This window comes from Pseudorasbora parva, chromosome 10, assembly GCF_024679245.1.
Source record: "Pseudorasbora parva isolate DD20220531a chromosome 10, ASM2467924v1, whole genome shotgun sequence".
NCBI lineage: Eukaryota > Metazoa > Chordata > Actinopteri > Cypriniformes > Gobionidae > Pseudorasbora > Pseudorasbora parva.
This window is the reverse complement of record NC_090181.1, coordinates 20,127,298-20,147,035: the sequence shown is the minus strand read 5'-3', so window position 1 is coordinate 20,147,035 and position 19,738 is coordinate 20,127,298. Positions and strand designations below refer to the sequence as shown.

Below are 19,738 nucleotides of genomic sequence, written 5' to 3'. Positions count from 1 at the left end.
CTGGCATAAATGTGTGCTATACATTGATTGAGACATTCTGATGCACTGTATTGGAGATGCGGGAGCCTGTAGGACTCGTATCCCCCCTCGTATTTATAGAAGTATATTTTTTACTTGTGGATTTTGGTGATGATGATGTTTCCCCAGTTGATGAAGGTCACAGTCTCGCCCTCTGTGAAAGTTTCTGCGTCAGCACCCTCGATAAAGACCTTTGGGCCATACCACACCTGCTTCATTCCCACATCTGCATTCTGCAAATCCCCACAAAATAGGATGTGACTCAAAAGACAAGGTGCAATTTATATACATTTTCTCTTCATACATTATCTACCTACAGTGCATCTGGAAAGTTTTTACAGCACTTCAATCTTTCCACATTTTGGTTACGTTACAGTCTTATTCCAAAATAGATATAATTCATTATTTTCCAAGCCAGTTCTATAAACAATTCCCCATAATGACAATGTGAATGAAGTTTGTTTAAAATCTTTGCAAATTGATTAAGGTTTGTTTTCAAACCTCAAACAAAGATTCAAACGGTCATGAATCAGCTTGAGTCATGATTTGGATCGCGTGTCAAACTGCCAAACTGCTGAAATCACGTGACATTGGTGATCGGAATCATGAATCAATCCGCTGATTCATGACCATTTGAATCTTTATTTGAGGTTTAAAAATAAATGCGGAAGAGAAGACAATGCTGAATAAAGTCGTAGTTTTGCTATTTTTGGACCAAAATGTATTTTTGATGCTTTAAGATATTCTAATTAACTAACTGATGTCACATATGGACTACATTGATGATGTTTGTTATAGTGTGCCTACACTTAGATACGCTGTCGGACTAAATAAAATATTTGTTATGATACTGACAAGGTGTGTGTGCATGCCGATTTTAGTACCTTGGGATGCTTGGCAACCTCTTTCATTTCCTCCTTGGCTTCAGAAACGAAGACTGGCACAACCTGCGAGCTTAGCAGGGCAGTGTATCTTGGGGCTATTGGGTCAATAACCTATACAGGGAGGGCGAGAGAGAAGGGAACTAATTATTCTTTAGATGGGTACATCAAAGTTTCGCTCTCACATTGCTCTGAATGCTGGACAGACCGACTAATGAAACAGGATGAATAAGGACAGGTAAGAGAAGAGTGATATGAAGAGCAGGGGAAGCCAAACATTGTACCAAACAGACTGTAATAGCCACAAAGTGCATAATTACTGCCCAAAACTGCTTGGAGCCTTTATATTTCATTAGGTTTAAAACATCAACAGTAAGTATTAATGTTCTCTGACTGAGAAATGAGGGAATTGAAAAAAAGATATCAGGTTTTCAGTGTAATCAAGAGTTTGAACAGTGTAGAGTTTGAACTCCCTGAGGAGCACTTTAGCTATAAAACTGACTGAACACCATGAATTTCCTTAAATTAACTTATTTTCACATTCTACAGAGTCTGCCAGAAGCTGTATGAGGGGTGGAAATGAGCGATAAACACAGATAGAAGCTGCATATGAGAGAAAGTCAGAAGGAAAAAAAAAAGAGCAAGACATTTGTGCCTTCAGTGAATCAAAGGTGGAAGATTACAGACCAGGGTTGTCCAAATACCAATTATTTTAGTAGGCTATACAATACCACTGAAATTTTTACAATTTTACATTTCTAAATGATCAACTTTGATAGCACAGCAAAGACTAACATACTAAGAAGTGGTTGACCAATATATTGGCAAGGTAGATATATTGGCTGGAATTTGGATTATTGGATTTGGAACTTGGATAATATAATTATTCTAGTCAAAAAAAAAAAGAAAAAAAAGAAAAAAGGGAGAGGAGATTTGCATTACAAATTTATGTTGACATCATAATAGACAGCAGGTCTATCAGATTGTAATGTCAAACTTTTGTTATTTGTTAAAAGAGCAGCCAGGAAAATCTTTGTGTTCCATGGAAGAAAGAATATCTTAAGGTTTGGAACGACAACGTTTTTATTTTTTGAGCAAAGAATCCATCTTCCAGATGAATAATCTGGACTTTCGTGAAACCCATAGATCAAGAAATAGAAAATTACAGGGAAAGGAGGAGCAGACAATACAGGGGCAGGGGAAATACGAGGAAGAGGAACAAGAGGAAGGAGGAAGAGGAGTACCTTTTTACAGCTAACTGGCAGCTTGTAAACAGAAGAGTGAGATGCACTTTAATGTAGAACTAGGGAGACAGAGCTCAGAGACAGAGAGAATGGGAAGTGTTTCAACGTGATATGATATCACAAGCAATCGACTACTGTTCCTGTGCCAACCTAAATCTGGGCACTCTAACCAGAAGTTGACCCACTAGAGGCAGGGTTTATAGTTCCTTGTGATAAAAACAACATTCCTTCTCTTTGAAAAATGAGTACCAAGAGATTGTAACTATCCCTTTTATGGTGAAAAAGGGTTAGTTCACTAAAAAATATAAAATCCATCATCTATTAACCCTCCTGTCATTCCAAACCTGTAAGGCATTTGGTCAACTTTAAAAAGAAATGAAACCTGATTTATTTGCTTCCACTGAAAGTTGTGTCAAAACTTTCAAACTTCAAAAAGTTCATAACGATTGTAAAAGAGATTCATATGAATCAGGCAGTTTAATCTGACAAGTTCACTTTATAAAATTAAAAGATTCAAATTAGGCTTTTAATTTACATATAAACATCAATTAACGCACATACAAATAGCACATAAAATATGGTCAACGGAAGCTCACCCGTAACTTGCAAAAACCAATGAGGTTTGTTCTCAGGTGTCAAGCATGTAAAACATGCATGTTTGAGATTCTGTACATAATTTGTGTATGTGCCTAAATCAGTGTTTATATGTAAATATAAACTGCTTAATTCACATGGATTACTGTCTTTATGAACTTTTTTGAAAGGTCAAAGGTTTTGTTGGCATGGACTTTCAATTAAAAAAAGGTTAATTCAAAATATCTTAATTTGTGTTTCGAAGATGAACAAAAGTACTGGTTTGGAATGATATGAGGGCTAGTAACTTATGACAGAACTTTTGTTTTTGAGTGAACTAGACCTTTAAAATCAATAATATTCACCCAAAAACAAAAACTAATGTAAATAATGACAATTTGCATTTTTGGATGAAGTATTAAATTAAAGAAAAAGTTCAAAAAAATGCTTGTAGCTAATGAGCAGTTTCAAAGATTTTAGGTCATGCTTGATGCAGGGAATGAGGTGTAGATTATACGTCAGATGCAAAATTACAAACGTGTGTGCAGCTTTTGGAAGACGGTGGCTATAACACTTGAAATAAAAACATGAAAGAACAATTAAAATCAACAGAACAAGTGGCTCCTGTTTTAATGACTAATTATTAATAAGAAATCACTGTCATTTTTTAAAGACTTTAATAAATAACAAGTAAATGCAAGTGCATTTAAGTTAGTCACACAGAATGAGAAAGAGTGGGAGGGAGGGTGATGTGCAAATGTAAAATGCAGAGTGAGGCACAAAAGGTGAATGGAAAATCTGGGCTGGAGAGATTACACACTGAAGTATTAAAAATTAGTTTCAAATTAAATTTTTGATTGACAGAATGCAAAGATGTGAGCCGGCTGTTCAGGGTATTTAAACTAGTGAATGAATGGGATGACAAGGACCAGCTAGAGATAAGGTGTAGCCTTGAGGGACCCTGGACTTGATTTTAATATTTACCTTCTTGTTGAATGCCCAGATCTTGTCCCACTCCATATTGACAACAGATCTCGAGCCTCCCTGTACCACAGTGGAATGGACAGAAAAAAATGTGAATTAAAATTATCTATTAAAGAATTCAAATCTTAATAAAAGACTGAAACTTTTTATATAACAATTTATATAAAAAGATTAACTAAATTACATGGCAGAAAAGTTCAGTTTTAATAGCTATAACAGCTAATAACCCCTTTCATGCATAGAGATCACTATAGTGGACAGCTATTCAAAAAGCATTTTCTTGCATATGCATGGGTTTTGATGGCATAGCTTCAAATCAACCTCTTCAGGGAACTGTGCATCATCCTATACATTGCCACCATGTGGCAAAGATGATTTCTCCCCCCTCCAAACCAAGATGGCACATGGCCAGTCAGAAATGCCAAGTTGCTCCGGAAAATCCATCCCTTCCTTCTATGCTAGGAGACTCTTGCAGGTAAGACATCTATCTAATCTAAAAATCTAATGAGTCATATCACAGTTAAATTAAGTATTGATTTTAGATTGGGAGAAAATTCTGATTAATCATCTGTACACTATAGTGGATCTATGGGATAAATAGCTATATTTCAGCTACAATTCAAACCATTACTGTAACTCATTTTTGAAAATGTTACTGATTGGTTTGTTAAATACACACAATATTGCTGAGTTATTACTGTATTATGTTTAATTTCTTCAGTTTAAACCATAAATGCATGCCGTCCACTTTAGTAGACATCTGAAGAACTCTTTGTAAAATGTTAAAAAAAAAACCTTTTCAAATCTTGTGCTGCCTGCAGCATTTTTATAAAGTGAGCAATTTACAGTGATTTTACCAGTGCCACGGCAAAGAACAGCCATTTCTTTTGCAAAATCATTGTAACAACTTTGTGGCTTTTGTGTCTTGACCAAAGGTTAATCAAATTGCAATAAATACACATACCTGAGCAGCAATGAATTGTTTGAGTCCCTCCACAGTCATTCCTCTACGTAGCACACCTCTAACTGTGGGGAAACGAGGGTCATCCCTGCAGAAAGGAAAGATGGGGAGAGCAAGACATTTTTTTTTTTTTACTATGCAATCCAAAGGAGTTTTTTCTCAATAAAGTGCAGACAGTGAGGGCTCTCATGATACTTACCAGCCATCCACATAGCCTTGGTCGACAAACCAGGTGAGCTTCCTCTTGGAGAGCACAGTGTTGTTAAGATTGAGCCGGGCGTACTCCCAGATGTACGGTTTACGCAAGCCAATTGCATTTATTACCCAGTAGTACTGCTCGTCTCTGTCATGGTACTCAGTGGTACGCAAGGCATGAGTCACCCCCTCAACACTGTCCACAATGGGGCATGCAAAATCATATGTGGGGTACACTCTAGATGGAAGGAGAGAAAAAGAAAAGTATAAGAAGAACCTCACTGAGGAAGCGTCATTTGGCCATATTCGTTAACATGCTGCACGTACAATGTAGTGTCAAATTCGCTAGCGTTCTTAATTTTTTTTTAATAAAGTTATGCATGTTAATTGACGGTCTCTTTATTTGTGCTTACAGAAAGGAGTGCAATAATTCTGATGAAAATGAAAAACATTACTTAAATGAAAACAATCATGATTAGTAAACATGATTACAATTTTGAGCAAAATTATTGTAAATATCAGTTTAAAGGGTTAGTTCAGCCAAAAATTAAAATTCTTTCATTAATTACTTACCCTAATGTTGTTCGACCCATTAAAGGAACTAAAGACGTCGTTACAAAGCCCATCTCACTACAGTGGCGCTGACGAGAAGTGACGAGAATAGATGTTCTGCGCAAAAAAAACTAAATAACGACTTACATAGTATAGTGATGGGCCGATTTCAAAATAAAGATTTGAACGTTATGAATAAGCGTATCGATTCTGGATTCGGATCGCCAATGTCACGAAATTTCAGCAGTTTGACACGCGATCCGAATCATGAATCTTTGTTTTGAAATCAGCACATCACTATGTCGTTATTTCATTTTTATTTATTTTTTGTGCACAAAATCTATTCTCGTTGCTTCATAAAATTATTGCAGAATCACTGTAGTGAGACTTTGTAACGACGTCTTTAGTGCCTTTATGGGTCTTGAGAGAGGAAATGACATTGATGTCAATGAAGGCCTGTCTGAGCCGTTGGATTTCAACAAAAAATTCTTCATTTTGTGTTTCAAAGATGAACGAAGGACTTACAGGTATCAAACGACAAGTAATTAATGACAGAATTTTCATTTTTGGGTGAACCAACCCTTTAACCATTATGCAGCATATAATGGTTAAATATGACTCTTCATTGACTCGATTTGTTCACTCACTTGTAAGTGTAGCCAGTGCGGGGATGAGAAGCGTTTTTGCAGCGGTACAGTGTAGGGTCACGCATGCAGCCATTGTTGGAACTCATGTCAATCTTCGCTCTCATGCAGCAAGTCTGGCCAAGCTCGGTGCCTTTCTTCATTTCCTCCCACATCTGCATGTTCTTCTCCACAGCTGAGGAGAAATGGACAAAGTGTTCAGTATAAAACCTCAAATCACATTTCCCCTGAAGAAAACAAATAATAAGACCAGTACTGGTGATGCTCACAGTTGCTGCGGTTGGAAGACTCAACCCTTTGCTCTCTTTCTTGTTTCATGATATCCGGAGGAGTGTCATCAATGTAGGCCTTGCCCTCCTGTAGAAGTTTCTCCGCCATGCGCTGGATAGTGGGAAAGTGATCGCTTGTGTAGGTGAACTGGTCTGGTTTGATCTGTAGCATGGCCACGTCTTCCAAGATGACCTGTAGCAAAAAAGAGAGAAAAAGTATTAGCTTAGCCAGGGATGTCTACAAATAATTTTTGGGAATTTGTTCTAGACAGTTCTTGGTACTCAGTCTAAATGTCACTAATTAACAGTGTTTTTAAACTGAACCTGCATTTTAGTTAAAATAGTTTTAATTAGTGAGAAAAAACACATTTTTTTTGGAGGGGGAATAAGCAATTTGTAGAGGGTAATTTATTACATGGGTAATAATTGTGTATAAAAGGAGGAAAAATACCTTCTCAAAGTCCTCCTTCTCCTTCTCAGGGTTGGTGTCATCAAATCGCATGATGAGCTTGCCCCTGAAATTGACCTGGTAATGCTGGTTGAGTAGAGCTGCCTTTGCATGACCAATATGCAAGTATCTGTAGAGATGGAAAGAAATTAGACACAAACCTTATTCCTTCAAACTAGATACATCAACATATGTCTACAAAAATATGAAGCATTGATAACAGCAAATGTTTCTTGAGCTCCAAAACATATTACAATGATTTCTGAAGACTGGAGCAATGGCTGCTGAAAATTCAGTTTAGCCATCAGATGAATAAATAACATTTTAAAATGTATAAAAATATAAAATTGAAAAGGTTACCAGTTAGTAAAGTTTTTTTAAATTATTAAATGAGCTAGTATATGGCCCCCATGTTGGTTTTCTGATCTACTGAATATGTGCATTGATACTTCCTGTATTGCCTTAGAATCGTGGAAAGCCGAAATTTACATATTATAGTTATTTATAGAATCTAGTGTATCACTTAAAATAATACCAATATCTATATTATAAGATGAGACAATGGTATTTGAAACACGTTTGTCTGAGTCAGGTAAATTAATGAAATACACTTGTGTCCACTTTATCATCTCTTTAATAAGAAAAACAAACAATATAAAAAATATTTATCACATCTAACAAGTTATATGATTAAGTGTATCTATGTATAAGTTTCACCTTAGTGTAAATATGAACATCACTTAAGACTAGAAGAGTAGAAGCGGAAATACATATGTATACACTCGCATTGCCGAAGCTCAAAGGGACATCTTTTGCTTCTAGCCCATAAATACAGATGGCCGTAGGAAGTATAGATACTCATAAGAAGACTGTCATTTTGTTGGTAAACCAAAGAGACTTCTTTCCAAAAAAAAAAAATTCTTCTGATCACTGATATATATTGTGAAAGACCTTCATTGCATGGACATCAACGCTACTTACCCACTAGCCTCTGGGGGAAACCGCACAATTACTTTGCCCATCTCAGCACCAGGAAGCTCCACAAACTTTCCTAGATCCTGCTTTTTTTCCTTCTCCACAGACTAAAAACACAAATTGGAACTTTAAAATTAATCACTATAGAAGATGCATTGCATGATTGTTTGCAAATTTAAAATTATTTAAAATATGCAAATTAACAACTTCATTAACATTTAAAGGTATGTTCAATTTCAGCTGTAAACATAAATGTGACTTGATTTAAACTTTTTTTTTCTTCAACAGAATCAATCAAACTGCAATAGTCTGTCAGAAAGTCAACAATATAACCCTGGGTTGGTAATAAACTCACAGCAGCTTTGCTGGCAGAAATCTTGCTGCCCCATTTACTGCTCACAGAACTGAAGGGCACCTGACAGCTCAGGAAAGAAAACCAGCGGCACAGATGCGGGTAGGAGCTTGGCTTGGCCTGTGACTCGCCATTTCCTTTTGAGAATCATCACAAATGTTAAGATGTCAGATGTATACAGAGAGAGAGAGAGAAAGAGAGAGACAAAATCTGCTAAGGGGTAATAATGGTATAACAGTTTAATTATTTTTTTTACAACAGGATTTCCATTTTCATGGGTTTAAATATTTTTTTGTTTTAAGTGAAAATAAAAACATCTTTGTGCATCAAAACCGCTTTTTCCTGTAAAAAAAACGACTATTTTCAAAAGTCAATGGATTTGCGACAGCTGAATGCAACATTTTTGACAAGCCAAACATGTTAGTCTCTGAACAACATGTAATTTAATCCATGAAATAAAATGATTCCGCTCCATCTTTCCTCTCCATCTCTCGCTCATAGAAGACTGATGGTTGCAGAGGAGCGGTCAAGCATTTTCAAACCCAAGCCGTCAAACTGCCGTCATCTGAGAAGAAATGCGGTTTCCAGACCGGAAGTTACTTTTCAGATTTTGATTAAAGATTATGCAACAATTTTTTTAATAATGTTTATTAACTTTCACAGATTAATTGTTCACCCTAAGACCTTTAAAATGTGCTAACAAAGTAAATAGGGTAAATTTTGATTTCATTATGACTTTAAAACGCTTGTGTACGCAGGACTAATTTCTTTCGCATCTAAACCCAAGTCTACGTTGCTAATTCTGTAAAACATCATTTTAGAGCTAGTAACAGAGGCTTGAGCTATTAGTAGCATACTAATGCAGTTGTTAATGCAGTGAGTTATTACAAAGGGTGCGACTGAGTGGGAGAGCAGGAAAGAGTATGAGCTTTCCATACATAATAAAATGTAATTTTGTGGCAAAAAACATGGAAATAATTAGCAGTTTTATCTTATTGTTCCGTGTATTTATTTGCTTAGTCAGTGTCACTGTGGGATCTTTTGCTGTTGTCAGCTGTATGGACCTATGAAATAACTGAAATCATTTGGCAAAGTGATATAGAACTGTAATGCGATTAAGACCGTCCTGGAAATACTTTAGCTGTGCGTTTCCCTCAGTTTAACAGTACAATAAGTACAAATAAGCATTAATTAATTATATTAATATATTCAAATTAAGTTCTCATGGCCCACCCGGAGGATCACTGAGGCCTTTTAAAACTCAAACATTCCCCCCTTATGCACGTTATCTGTTAAAAACTTGCTGTCTGTTGAAATTAAAGGGGTGATGAATTGAGAAATCAATTTTCCTTTGAGCTTTATATATATTAAAGGTAATAGTAATATAAGAATATCCTGTAAATCCTGTTGTTCAAAGAAAAGCTTTTATAGACACAAGGCCCAGCAAATGACCATGTGCCGCATCTTGACGTCATCGTGTGGCGAAACACCGCCTCTACAGAATAATAAGCACGTATAATTCAGAGAATCTCAAATGAATCTCAAATAGTGAAATAATATTCCTTTCTTGATCTGGGTTTGCGTGTGCGAGCGGTTCGCGCTTATATACAAAGATCGGCGGGCTAAGTAATACAAAAATAATATTCCAATCAATCGTGTATTTGATTGTATGTGAAATAAATAATTGTGTTTGTTTGATAAAGACATTTCCAAGATCTGTGGTAGAAGAATCATTCTGGTTGCTGCTTTCAAAACAATCCCTCCCTCATGTGACTGGAACTGACAGCGTAGTTGAAGCTCCTTAATTATATGCAAATCTTCTCCAATCCTAGCCGTGGAGGTTTACTTCATTCTCCAGTGTGGCACACCCATCAAAACCTAGCGTTCAGGAGAGATCCTCAAAACCAGTGTAGAAAATAGCCTATCACTTATTAGTTATGATGTTTTTTAATGTAAAAACCACACAAACGTCATTAGCTGACCTCAGACAACAGTATCAATTATTTTTAACCACATAAATAACATAGTTAAACTATGGATTTGAAGCAAAACCATGGTTCATTTTTGGTCACCAAAGAATAACTACAATATCCCTGTTATTTATTTATTATAATTCTTTTGGTTTATTTGTTGTAAAACCATGGTTAATTTTTGTAAGGGTAGATATATTCACTATGCATGTTTTCATAGCACTCAGCTGACATTTGTTTGAAGGACAGCATGGGGCAGGCAGGATGTGGAATAGTGAGTTGTCAATACATGTTTTTCTTTTTGTCCGATTAATCAGGAGAAAATAAATCAGCCAACTAGTCGATTATCAAAATAATCGTTAGTTGCAGCCCAACCCAAAACTCAAACACCCCCCCCCCCCCCCCTTATGCACGTTATCTGTCAAAAACTTGCTGTCTGTAATTTTTTTTTAAAAAAACAAGTAAAAAGACCATCATAACACTCATGGGTATTAATCACTTCACTGAATACTTGATGGCTAATAATGATTAACTTACGATTCAACTGTTTTCAAATCCACATAATTTGAATATCACAACACTGATGTCTGTCGAAAAATAACATGAACAATAAATGGTAGTATTTACTGGAAGCAGAGGTCCAGTGAATACAGGCTTTCATGGAAAGTAAGATGGTATTGTCATTTTAGGTTACAGAAGGGGGCTTTCGAGCACCCCCTTTTAATAAATATGCACACTTGATATAGATGACAACTTTTTACATGATTTGCTACATTTAAATTTACCCCTTAGCAAATTTTTATTTTATATAGACAGACAGACAGACAGACAGACAGACAGACAGACAGACAGACAGATAGATAGTAGGGATGTCAACGATAAATCGATGATCGATTAATTGTCGATAAGACATTTGATCGATAAGACTTATCGATCATCGATTAAGCAGGGTCATGCACGTGCGTGCAGCTCAACCGCGAAACGGGAGGAAAAATGATGCGAGCGTGCCTGAGTTCTATTTGGGACCATTTTACAGCTGGAGTTAAACCTTCATCATGACTGCAAGCTTGCATATGCATTAGCAGCCTTTTGTTTTGTGCAAATGTAAGTTGTAATATTGTGTTTCTTTTGTGCAGGCCTATCTATAGCTGATTTATCTCATAAGGATGCATTTGGTTAATAATTAACGTTAGAGGCGAGCGGTAGTAAAAGCGTGGCGGTGATCATCTTCAGTGTGCAGCTCCAACAGCAATGCACAACTAATAATGACTATGATTGGGACTGTCATATTACACAACATTAATGAGAACACTATTTTAATAAAACATTGTGATTGTTAATTATTTGGGTTTATTTGCCGTGTGTTTCATTGCGTTGATCCAGGAAGAGCGCGCGCACAACATGAGTCACGCATTCTGACTCGCGCATGTAACTAGTTCAAGTTCACTTCTGCATTCGCATCAGATTGTGCTGAAGTAATTTGTAATATTACATTTATTTTGTAACGTTATATGTGTGACCAATCATATAGGATGCGTTTCTTTTAGCGAAATAAAACGCACTAGCAAATGGCTTCAGTCATGGATGGCTACCGGTTTTCATTCAGTGCTTCGAATTTAGCGCATACAGTGCAATGCATAATAATGATGATTGGGATTGTCATATTACATTACATAAATGAGAACACTATTTTAATAAATGGTTGTAAAGTCATTGGGTTAAGGTGCCGTGTTCAGAGCGTTGTTCCAGGACGAGCGCGTGTACGCGTCTCCCATTCTGAATATGAATATCAGCAACTTCAAGTTCACTTGTGCATTCGCATCATTTTGTGAAGATATATAATTTGTAATTTTGTTAACTTTATATAAATCTGATTATTCTCATATAGGAAGCTTTTTGTTGAATTAAATAATGTGCTAACAAAGAGCTTTCAGTGTAACTTACCAGTGTTGATTCAGCGCATCAGCTTCAGCTCGCACAGTTCAAACAGCAACGCACGACTAATAATAACTATGATTGGGACTGTCACATTACATAACATTGACGAAAACAATATTTTAATAAATCGTTTTGAATTAATTGGGTTTAGGTGACGTTTCAGCACGTTGTTCTTGGAAGTGCGTCCAAACATTCTGAATAACAGATCTGAGGCGGCATTGGTGTTGTATTACAGGTTATATTTGGTTATTAAATAAGTAATTTAATTAAATTATAAATAACATCGACTAATTTTACAATCCCATAGCCCTTTGTTTAGATTTAAAAAATCCTTCTCATTCAGTTGATGAAGAACATGGCGTTTTGAGCAGCATTCCACATCCTGTCATGCTGTCGGCTATAAGCCACTGCTGTAGACGCATATTTCAGTATTATGGTTAACGATTAATCGATTAATTGATCGTTAATTTAAACGACAATCGATCATGGGAATTTGTGAAAATTGACATCCCTAATAGATAGATAGATAGATAGATAGATAGATAGATAGATAGATAGATAGATAGATAGATAGATAGATAGATAGATAGATAGATAGATAGATAGATAGATAGATAGATAGATAGATAGATAGATAGATAGATAGATAGATAGATAGATAGATAGATAGATAGATAGATAGATAGATAGATATAGTCTAATGTGTCTCATAGCCACCTTTGAGAGCAGCCCAGATGCAGAGGTCAGCCAGCGTCACACTGTAACCCACCAGGAAGGTTCTCAGTGCCAGAGCTTTATCCAGATCTGCCAGAGCAGAAGACAGATCTGACTGACCACAGAGACGACGGGCACTGAACTCCAGCCAGTGATCAACCTGCATAAGACAGAATAATCAAAATAATTGTTAGCTGATGAAATAATAGTAATATGGTATAGAGAGCCAGTGAAATGTATATGATTCCCAAATCTAACCTCAGATTGATCCATCAAGTTAGAACCATACAGTCCCAATGCCGGTGCCACGCGGGCAAGATAACGCGTAATGGAGTTCACGTCACTGAACTGCACCTGACTAAAGGAGACACACAGAATTAGAGAAAGGGAAAATTAGACAGAATAATACATATAAACAACAATACAATAATAATTGTGTACATGTTTGTATCCACCTTAGCGGTCAATAAAACTCTATAAATATTACATTATAAAGCAAACACTTCTACTCTCAAACAGGCCATATACTCACTCAGAGACATAGAGAATGGTGTCTTTGCCCTCCTTTACAGAGAGATTGACAATGCCCTTCACATGTTCAGCAGTCAACAGTGCCCCTACAGGAAAAGTTTAAATTACAGAGAAAATCAGCAATGCAAATCTAATACTTTACCTGCTGTATGCAAAGCCAAGCAAACACAAATCTAAGCTGAAAGTGGCATGTTCCTGCATTTGACCAATTATTTCCAAATAGTATACCGTTATAATTCTGCACAAAGATGCTCAAAAAAAACTACAATAATTTTTTGTTTTACATAACTTTGTGGTTTATACTTTCTTATATCCCTCCTTTTATGTACAACCCAAACTGTCACAATAATATAAATTTGCTTTTTGTGTGTTAAAGGTTGAGGAAGCAGAAAACAAAATTCCAAACTCAAATTTTACAGAAACAGATGTGCTTTCATAATAGTTACATTATGACCTTTAAACAAACAAACCAAACTGGTTCATCTAGATCCTGTGCTCATTAATCACCATGCAAATATTTTGTGTGTTTTTTCTAGTTCAGTGCCTCTTATGAACTACCTGTATTATTCTGATCCACAAACAGTAGAGCGCTAGCAACACCAAGGTCAGGAATGCATGACCATTTTTTAGAATGATTGACTGATTCACAATTTCAAATTTTTAATTTTATGTTTAACTGGTTAAAAAAGTTTTATGTTTATCTGGTAAAAAAAAGTTCTATTTCAAGCGCACACACTTGAAGTGATCAACATGGTGCAAAATGTAAAACTAAATACTGTGTAGCATCTAGAACAATTTTATATAATACAACAGTAGAATTAACATCATAAGTCTAACTTTAAAGTGCTAGTCGAACTAGTCGAGATCGATACAGGATTTAGATTTTTATTTTATTTTTATGAAATACTTTTTGGGGAAAGTAATTTGTACAGTAGTCTAATTACACTATTGAAGATGTAATTAGTAACTAGTAGTAAATTACTTTTTGAGTTTCTTACCCAACAATGAATGTCAACATGTCTAATTTGTAATGTTTACTAACATTTTTATTCAAAACCAAAACTCAGACATGTCTGATTGCAAAACATTAAATTCTAATTAATAAAAATAATAATAATAAAAAAACACCCAGCCCTACATGAACTTTAACATGTAACCGTGTTAATAAATAATATATGTAACTTAAAAGTACCACTTTTAGGTTATTATGTAACTTAAAAGAGTCTGCGTTTGTGTATGTCCATATTTCATGAAAAAAACTCTCTGGATCCATTAAAATCTGCTCTAAGTATGCGTTTTTTGTTACCTACACAAGCACACTTCAATAAGCCGACAGAAAGCAGGTTAATGCATTTACATGCAGCGCGAAATCGAGGTAAGAGGCAAAAAACTACCTGTTCCAACCGGTTTGCGCTTACGCCGTTTATGACCTTACTCCGATAAAAGAAAACGGGTTACATGACCAATTGCGTTGTCGGCTTATAGGCAAAATCAGCTTAAGAATGTGCATGTAAACACACTCAATGAATGCTGTTTGTTTATTAAACGCTTAGTTTTTAATTTTAAAAGCATTTCTAAATTCTGTTTATATTTCTAACAAATTAAATTCAAAGCCAAAATGACGGGAAAAACAACAACAACAACTTTGAGTTACCACCATGGAACAGGGATGGAAATTAGCACCCGCCACCAGCCAAATGCGGGTGATTTTGTGTTGTAGGGGGTAAGCTCGTGTCACCTACCGGCCACCATGGCGGGTAAATAAAAATAGCATACTGTTACACCTCTTAGTTAGTACACTTTGTTCAATGCATGCGAGTGCTGCCATTAGGGATGAAATGGTATGGAAGTTTCATATCACTGTTATAGTGACCCAAATTATCACGGTCATCAATATTATCACGGTTTTGTTCAAATTAGATAAAGTGTTCGAAAAGTACCAGTGCACACACTGAAAACATGTCATATATTCTGTGGGATTTCCTTCATTATATTGGCCGTCGTCAATAACACCACATAATGCATAAATAATAATTTGGTGTAAATATAATCTCTAACATTATCTCTATAAATATGTTCAAGTAGGGGTGGGCGATATTGCCCAAAAAAATATCACGATAGATTTTTCCATATCAGTCGATATCGATCACGATAAATTTCTTTAAAGTTTAAAGGCATATTTTTGCTCCTGAGTGAAAGATGTAGAAAACAGACAGTTAACTGGTTTTAAACTATCCTTTATTGTCAAAACATGACAAACACTTCTCAAACAGGTGAACAATTTATCAAGCAGCCCATACACGTCGCTCTGTTTTATGTTGGATGGGATCCCCAAAATATCTCCAAACCACGGAAGTTGAGTGAACTAACTTGTCTAACTTGTCCTCCAAGCTGGTCGTGAGCTCTGAGTTTTCTTCACTATCGCTCATTTTTATCCCTCCACTTCACTTCAAAATTCCAATCCTGTCAGTCACTGACTGTAAACAACAGCGCATGCAGCACCCAGAAGCCTGGTCTGCAATACGCATGCGTAGCATTACGCATAGCGCATAAGCATTATATCGAGAATTTATCAAACTGTTGTTATTGTTTTGTCGAGGAAAATTATATTGTGATAATTATTGTTATATCGCCCAGTAGGGCTGAACGATATTCTGTTTTAACATCGACATCGCGATGTGCGCGTGCGTGTGCGATAGTCACATCGCCGGAATATGCGATGTGAAGGGTAGTAGTATTTTTTTATGGTCTATGGTAGTAGCCCATGGTGTATTAAGGAAGCACACAGTAAACACGAGTGTGTTGCTGGAGTGACATGCACGTTCCGCATGCCTGCACAGTGATTGGTTCGCTGTGCCGCTGCTCAACGCTCACGGCCAAACATTCACTGCTAAAATGCGTGACGAAGAGGAAAAGAGGGAAAAAAAGGTTCGTACCAGAAATCATCTTTTTGGGACTATTTTGGCTACATAAAGGAGGATGTTGAACAAAAAGAGGTACTTTGCATGGAGTGTCTTGAGGCCACAAAACAAGAAAACACCACCAATTTGTCTGATCACTTTAAACAGCACCACAAAGCTCTTTACGACGAATACAAAGCAGGACTCGACATTAACGCTTGTCCGGGACATGTGGGTGTTTTGAAGGGACAAGTGAAAGAGAATTTTACTTGCCTGACGGACAAGAGCCTGATTAAAACAAAAAATAACTAGCGAATCACCAAAATGCAAGAATGTTTGTGCATTTATTTAGTGTAAGTGGCGATCGATTGTGGATAATATATAATGAACTGATGATAATAAGGTCACGCTGTTCACCCTCGTGCAGCCTCTCGAGGAGAAATCACAACACTTGAGCGTTTTCCTGAATACCATCACGACTGAAAATGACTGATTTTATATGACAGCTCCATAAACAACTAATTAACAATCACTTAGTCACTTACATTTTAGATACAATATTTAGAGTTTTTGTTCTATTTCAGCAGTGAAAATCGTTCATAGCAGACCCATAAGACGTCTCACTCACAGCAACAAGTGTGAACGATTCAGCGTTCGAATGAATCGTTTGAATTAACAACTCAGTGACTCACTCATTAAGACGGTCACCTGCTGCCACCTACTGGAGGTTTAGTTTCATGTTTACACATATTTTCATAACATTTCTTTTTGTCACTTGTAATGAAGCTTGCTTATTAGTGAAATCATTAATATCATGGAATGGTAATTATTGACTTTAGCCTGGATTGATGGCTCTCAATATCGCAATATATATCGTTGGGGGGAAAAATATCGCAATGTAATTTTTTTCCAATATCGTGCAGGCCTATCGCCCAGCCTTGTGTTCACGCACTATTCTCATCAGTGTCCTATCAGCTATGACACATTTAAATCTAGCATATTTTGAGCCCAAACAGTAAAACGAAGAAAGTAACCACTATTTCATATATATATATATATAAATTAATATATATACACATAGCTGTGGTACTGAAATCGGTACAGAGTAAAATTGTTTACCGTAAAATTGTTATGGTATTGGTACCGACTATTGGAATTTTGGTACTGTGACATCTTGGTACCTAGCTGGCAACATGTATTACACAATTACTGAACTATTATTTGGAGGATTATTGTATATTTCAGTTTTGTTCATTCATAGGATCTTTTGATTTTTGTAAGATAAGTAAAAAAGAGAAAAAGGTCAATTTATAATGTTTTGGTTCATAAAGCAAATGATTTTCAATTATTTTTTCCTGGCATAGAACACTTTTTTTTTTTTTTTAGAGTTGTTTAAGTGAGAGAAGATCCTATTGTAATGTTTACTAATTTATTTTATAATAAAAATAATATTTTGCTTTGAAGAAAAAGAGGATTTTTGTTTGTATATCCTCTCAATTATAGTTCTCAGAAAGAAAATCAGAATTTGCACACAAAAAAAATCGGTATCGGCCGATCTCACTAACAAAAAAATCGGTATCGGCCGATCTCACTAACAAAAAAATCAGAATCGCCCAAGAAAATTGCAATCGGTGCATCTCTATTCTCTAATATAGACCCCTTTATTGTAGCTAGCTAACCCTAGGCCTCGCACATCACATTTGCAAAGGGCCTCACGCCCTCCTTGCGAGAGGCATTCATGAGCAAGCAAAAAAATAAAAATAAATAAAAAAAATCCTCTCCTGACATGAATGTAAAAAGTTGTCTTGTAATTTATCTAAAGATTCTTAAATCAATGTGCATGTTTCTTATTTTTCTAATTATTTGTCAAAAGGGTAAGGAAAAAAATACTCAGTAAAAAAAGCATTTGTGCAGCACGAATGAAGTAAGTATTTAAACATCGCTGGCACTTTAAAAAGAGGGAGGAGAGCGAAAGAAACTGGGTTTACAGAAGAAAACCTGCTCCTGACCAGGTTAGGTTCACAGAGTCAGTTACTGTGGTAACTTAACTGACTCTGAGTACAAGTTACTTCTCTTTCAGAAACGGGCTTGACTGCTTTTTGGGATGTAACATTCCTCCCATTCTGAAACAGAAAACCGAGAATTCCCTTCATTTCAGGGTTAACATACTCAGTTTTCTCACTTAACCTCCTTTTTGAAACGGGCCCCTTGTTTGACAATTGAGGTTTGTCAACAAATGTCTGAGAAACACATTTACTGTATTCACTGCATACAAACACACCTATTTTGGTTTTTGCTTAAGGCATTTCCACTGACTTTGCAGTGGCATCCCGCGCCCATTAAAATATTCCACTCACAAAAACGTACACAACAAAGAATTATAACCACTCTGCTCAAAGACAGGTGAGATGGAGTAAGCTAAACCGACTCAGACAGCTCTTTCAAATGACTTGCATCAGCCAGTGACAGCTTCGCCAGCACTGGATGGCGCAGTTTAAATTCAAACAATATATATCATTCAGCAACTGTCTCGTTTATTTTCTTAAATATATGGTGGAAAGGCTCTAGAGTCATGCAAACTTTCGTTTAGCACTGTCTATAACTGCAAACCTCACAAAACGCCCTCTCACCATCATCATAATGAAAACATATATTATACTTCTAAATCACTTTTAAGGAAGCAGTACCACATACGTACCGCTACTGTAAATTATCTTGATTTGAACTATTGAAATTTAAGGCGGTGAGAGACAAGAAAAGCCCAATAAACACTGGGAATGGCAGACAGATAATTTTAGAGCATGCCACGACGGCACGAGGATATTTTGCGTGTCAGTTCATTGAGCATATGCGCGAGCTCAGTTTCAAACTGCAATGTACGTTAACTTGCGATATATGCAACACATCACATTTGTACTTACCCAGAGGTGGGTTGCTACTGTTGATCGTCAAGTTTAGTGCCATCTCGTTCCTTCTGATCTTCTCGTAATGGCCCTGTCACACTTCCAGCATCAAACTACTTCACGAGCCACAAAGCTGCTCAGCGCCGCCTGCTGTAGAGCGCAGCACTGGAATGACACGGGTAACACTAGACCCCGAAACAATGGTTCCGTTCAATTTCGTCTGCTCTGTGAAACCCCTCTCCGTGTGTTCCCCAAATTTATTTAGAAAATACAAACACTTAGTTTCAGTAACATCAGTCCAATAGTAAAATCTGCGTTTTTAGTTCAACGTCGTTCTGTACAGCAATTCTTTCGCTTTTATTTAAATAGAAAACACGCAAAGACGACCTATGAGTGACGCTGTCCGCCACATTTTCCACAATAGCCTGTTAAGAAAAAACGTTACGTCTTTTTTTCCCTTTTTTTTATTGCCTTGTATTTTACGATTTGATTTCTGTAGTAAATCCGTATCCATAAAACAAGCACCAGTCTCAATTGCAATATGTAAAGTTACAAGAAATGTAATCTTAAATATAATCGAAAAAGTCACAATTGTGTAGTCTTACAATTTTTCAGTTATGAGAATAAACGTGTGGGATCCATTACAATGTAATAATGTAATATATAATAATTACAATGTAATAATG

General features: G+C 36.2%; 1 protein-coding gene across 2 annotated transcripts in view; it reads right to left on the bottom strand.

Moving 5' to 3' along the window:
* The window catches only part of eprs1 (glutamyl-prolyl-tRNA synthetase 1), a 36,793-nt gene extending 17,565 nt beyond the window's left edge, over nucleotides 1-19,228 (bottom strand). Inside the window, exons 1-15 of one of the 2 annotated variants that reach the window (XM_067455426.1) lie at nucleotides 19,071-19,228; nucleotides 13,251-13,335; nucleotides 12,977-13,076; nucleotides 12,722-12,878; nucleotides 8,100-8,233; nucleotides 7,751-7,851; nucleotides 6,773-6,899; nucleotides 6,322-6,514; nucleotides 6,056-6,227; nucleotides 4,861-5,094; nucleotides 4,665-4,749; nucleotides 3,701-3,760; nucleotides 2,144-2,164; nucleotides 903-1,013; nucleotides 115-251 (exon numbers count right to left, since the gene is read on the bottom strand). In XM_067455426.1, the coding sequence (XP_067311527.1) occupies nucleotides 115-251; nucleotides 903-1,013; nucleotides 2,144-2,164; nucleotides 3,701-3,760; nucleotides 4,665-4,749; nucleotides 4,861-5,094; nucleotides 6,056-6,227; nucleotides 6,322-6,514; nucleotides 6,773-6,899; nucleotides 7,751-7,851; nucleotides 8,100-8,233; nucleotides 12,722-12,878; nucleotides 12,977-13,076; nucleotides 13,251-13,335; nucleotides 19,071-19,113 (1,760 nt within the window). In that variant the 5' untranslated portion in view covers nucleotides 19,114-19,228. The remainder of the gene's footprint in view (nucleotides 1-114; nucleotides 252-902; nucleotides 1,014-2,143; nucleotides 2,165-3,700; nucleotides 3,761-4,664; nucleotides 4,750-4,860; nucleotides 5,095-6,055; nucleotides 6,228-6,321; nucleotides 6,515-6,772; nucleotides 6,900-7,750; nucleotides 7,852-8,099; nucleotides 8,234-12,721; nucleotides 12,879-12,976; nucleotides 13,077-13,250; nucleotides 13,336-19,070) is intronic. The other variant, XM_067455427.1, reaches the window with a different exon arrangement.
* Between the last annotated feature and the right edge of the window lie 510 nt (nucleotides 19,229-19,738).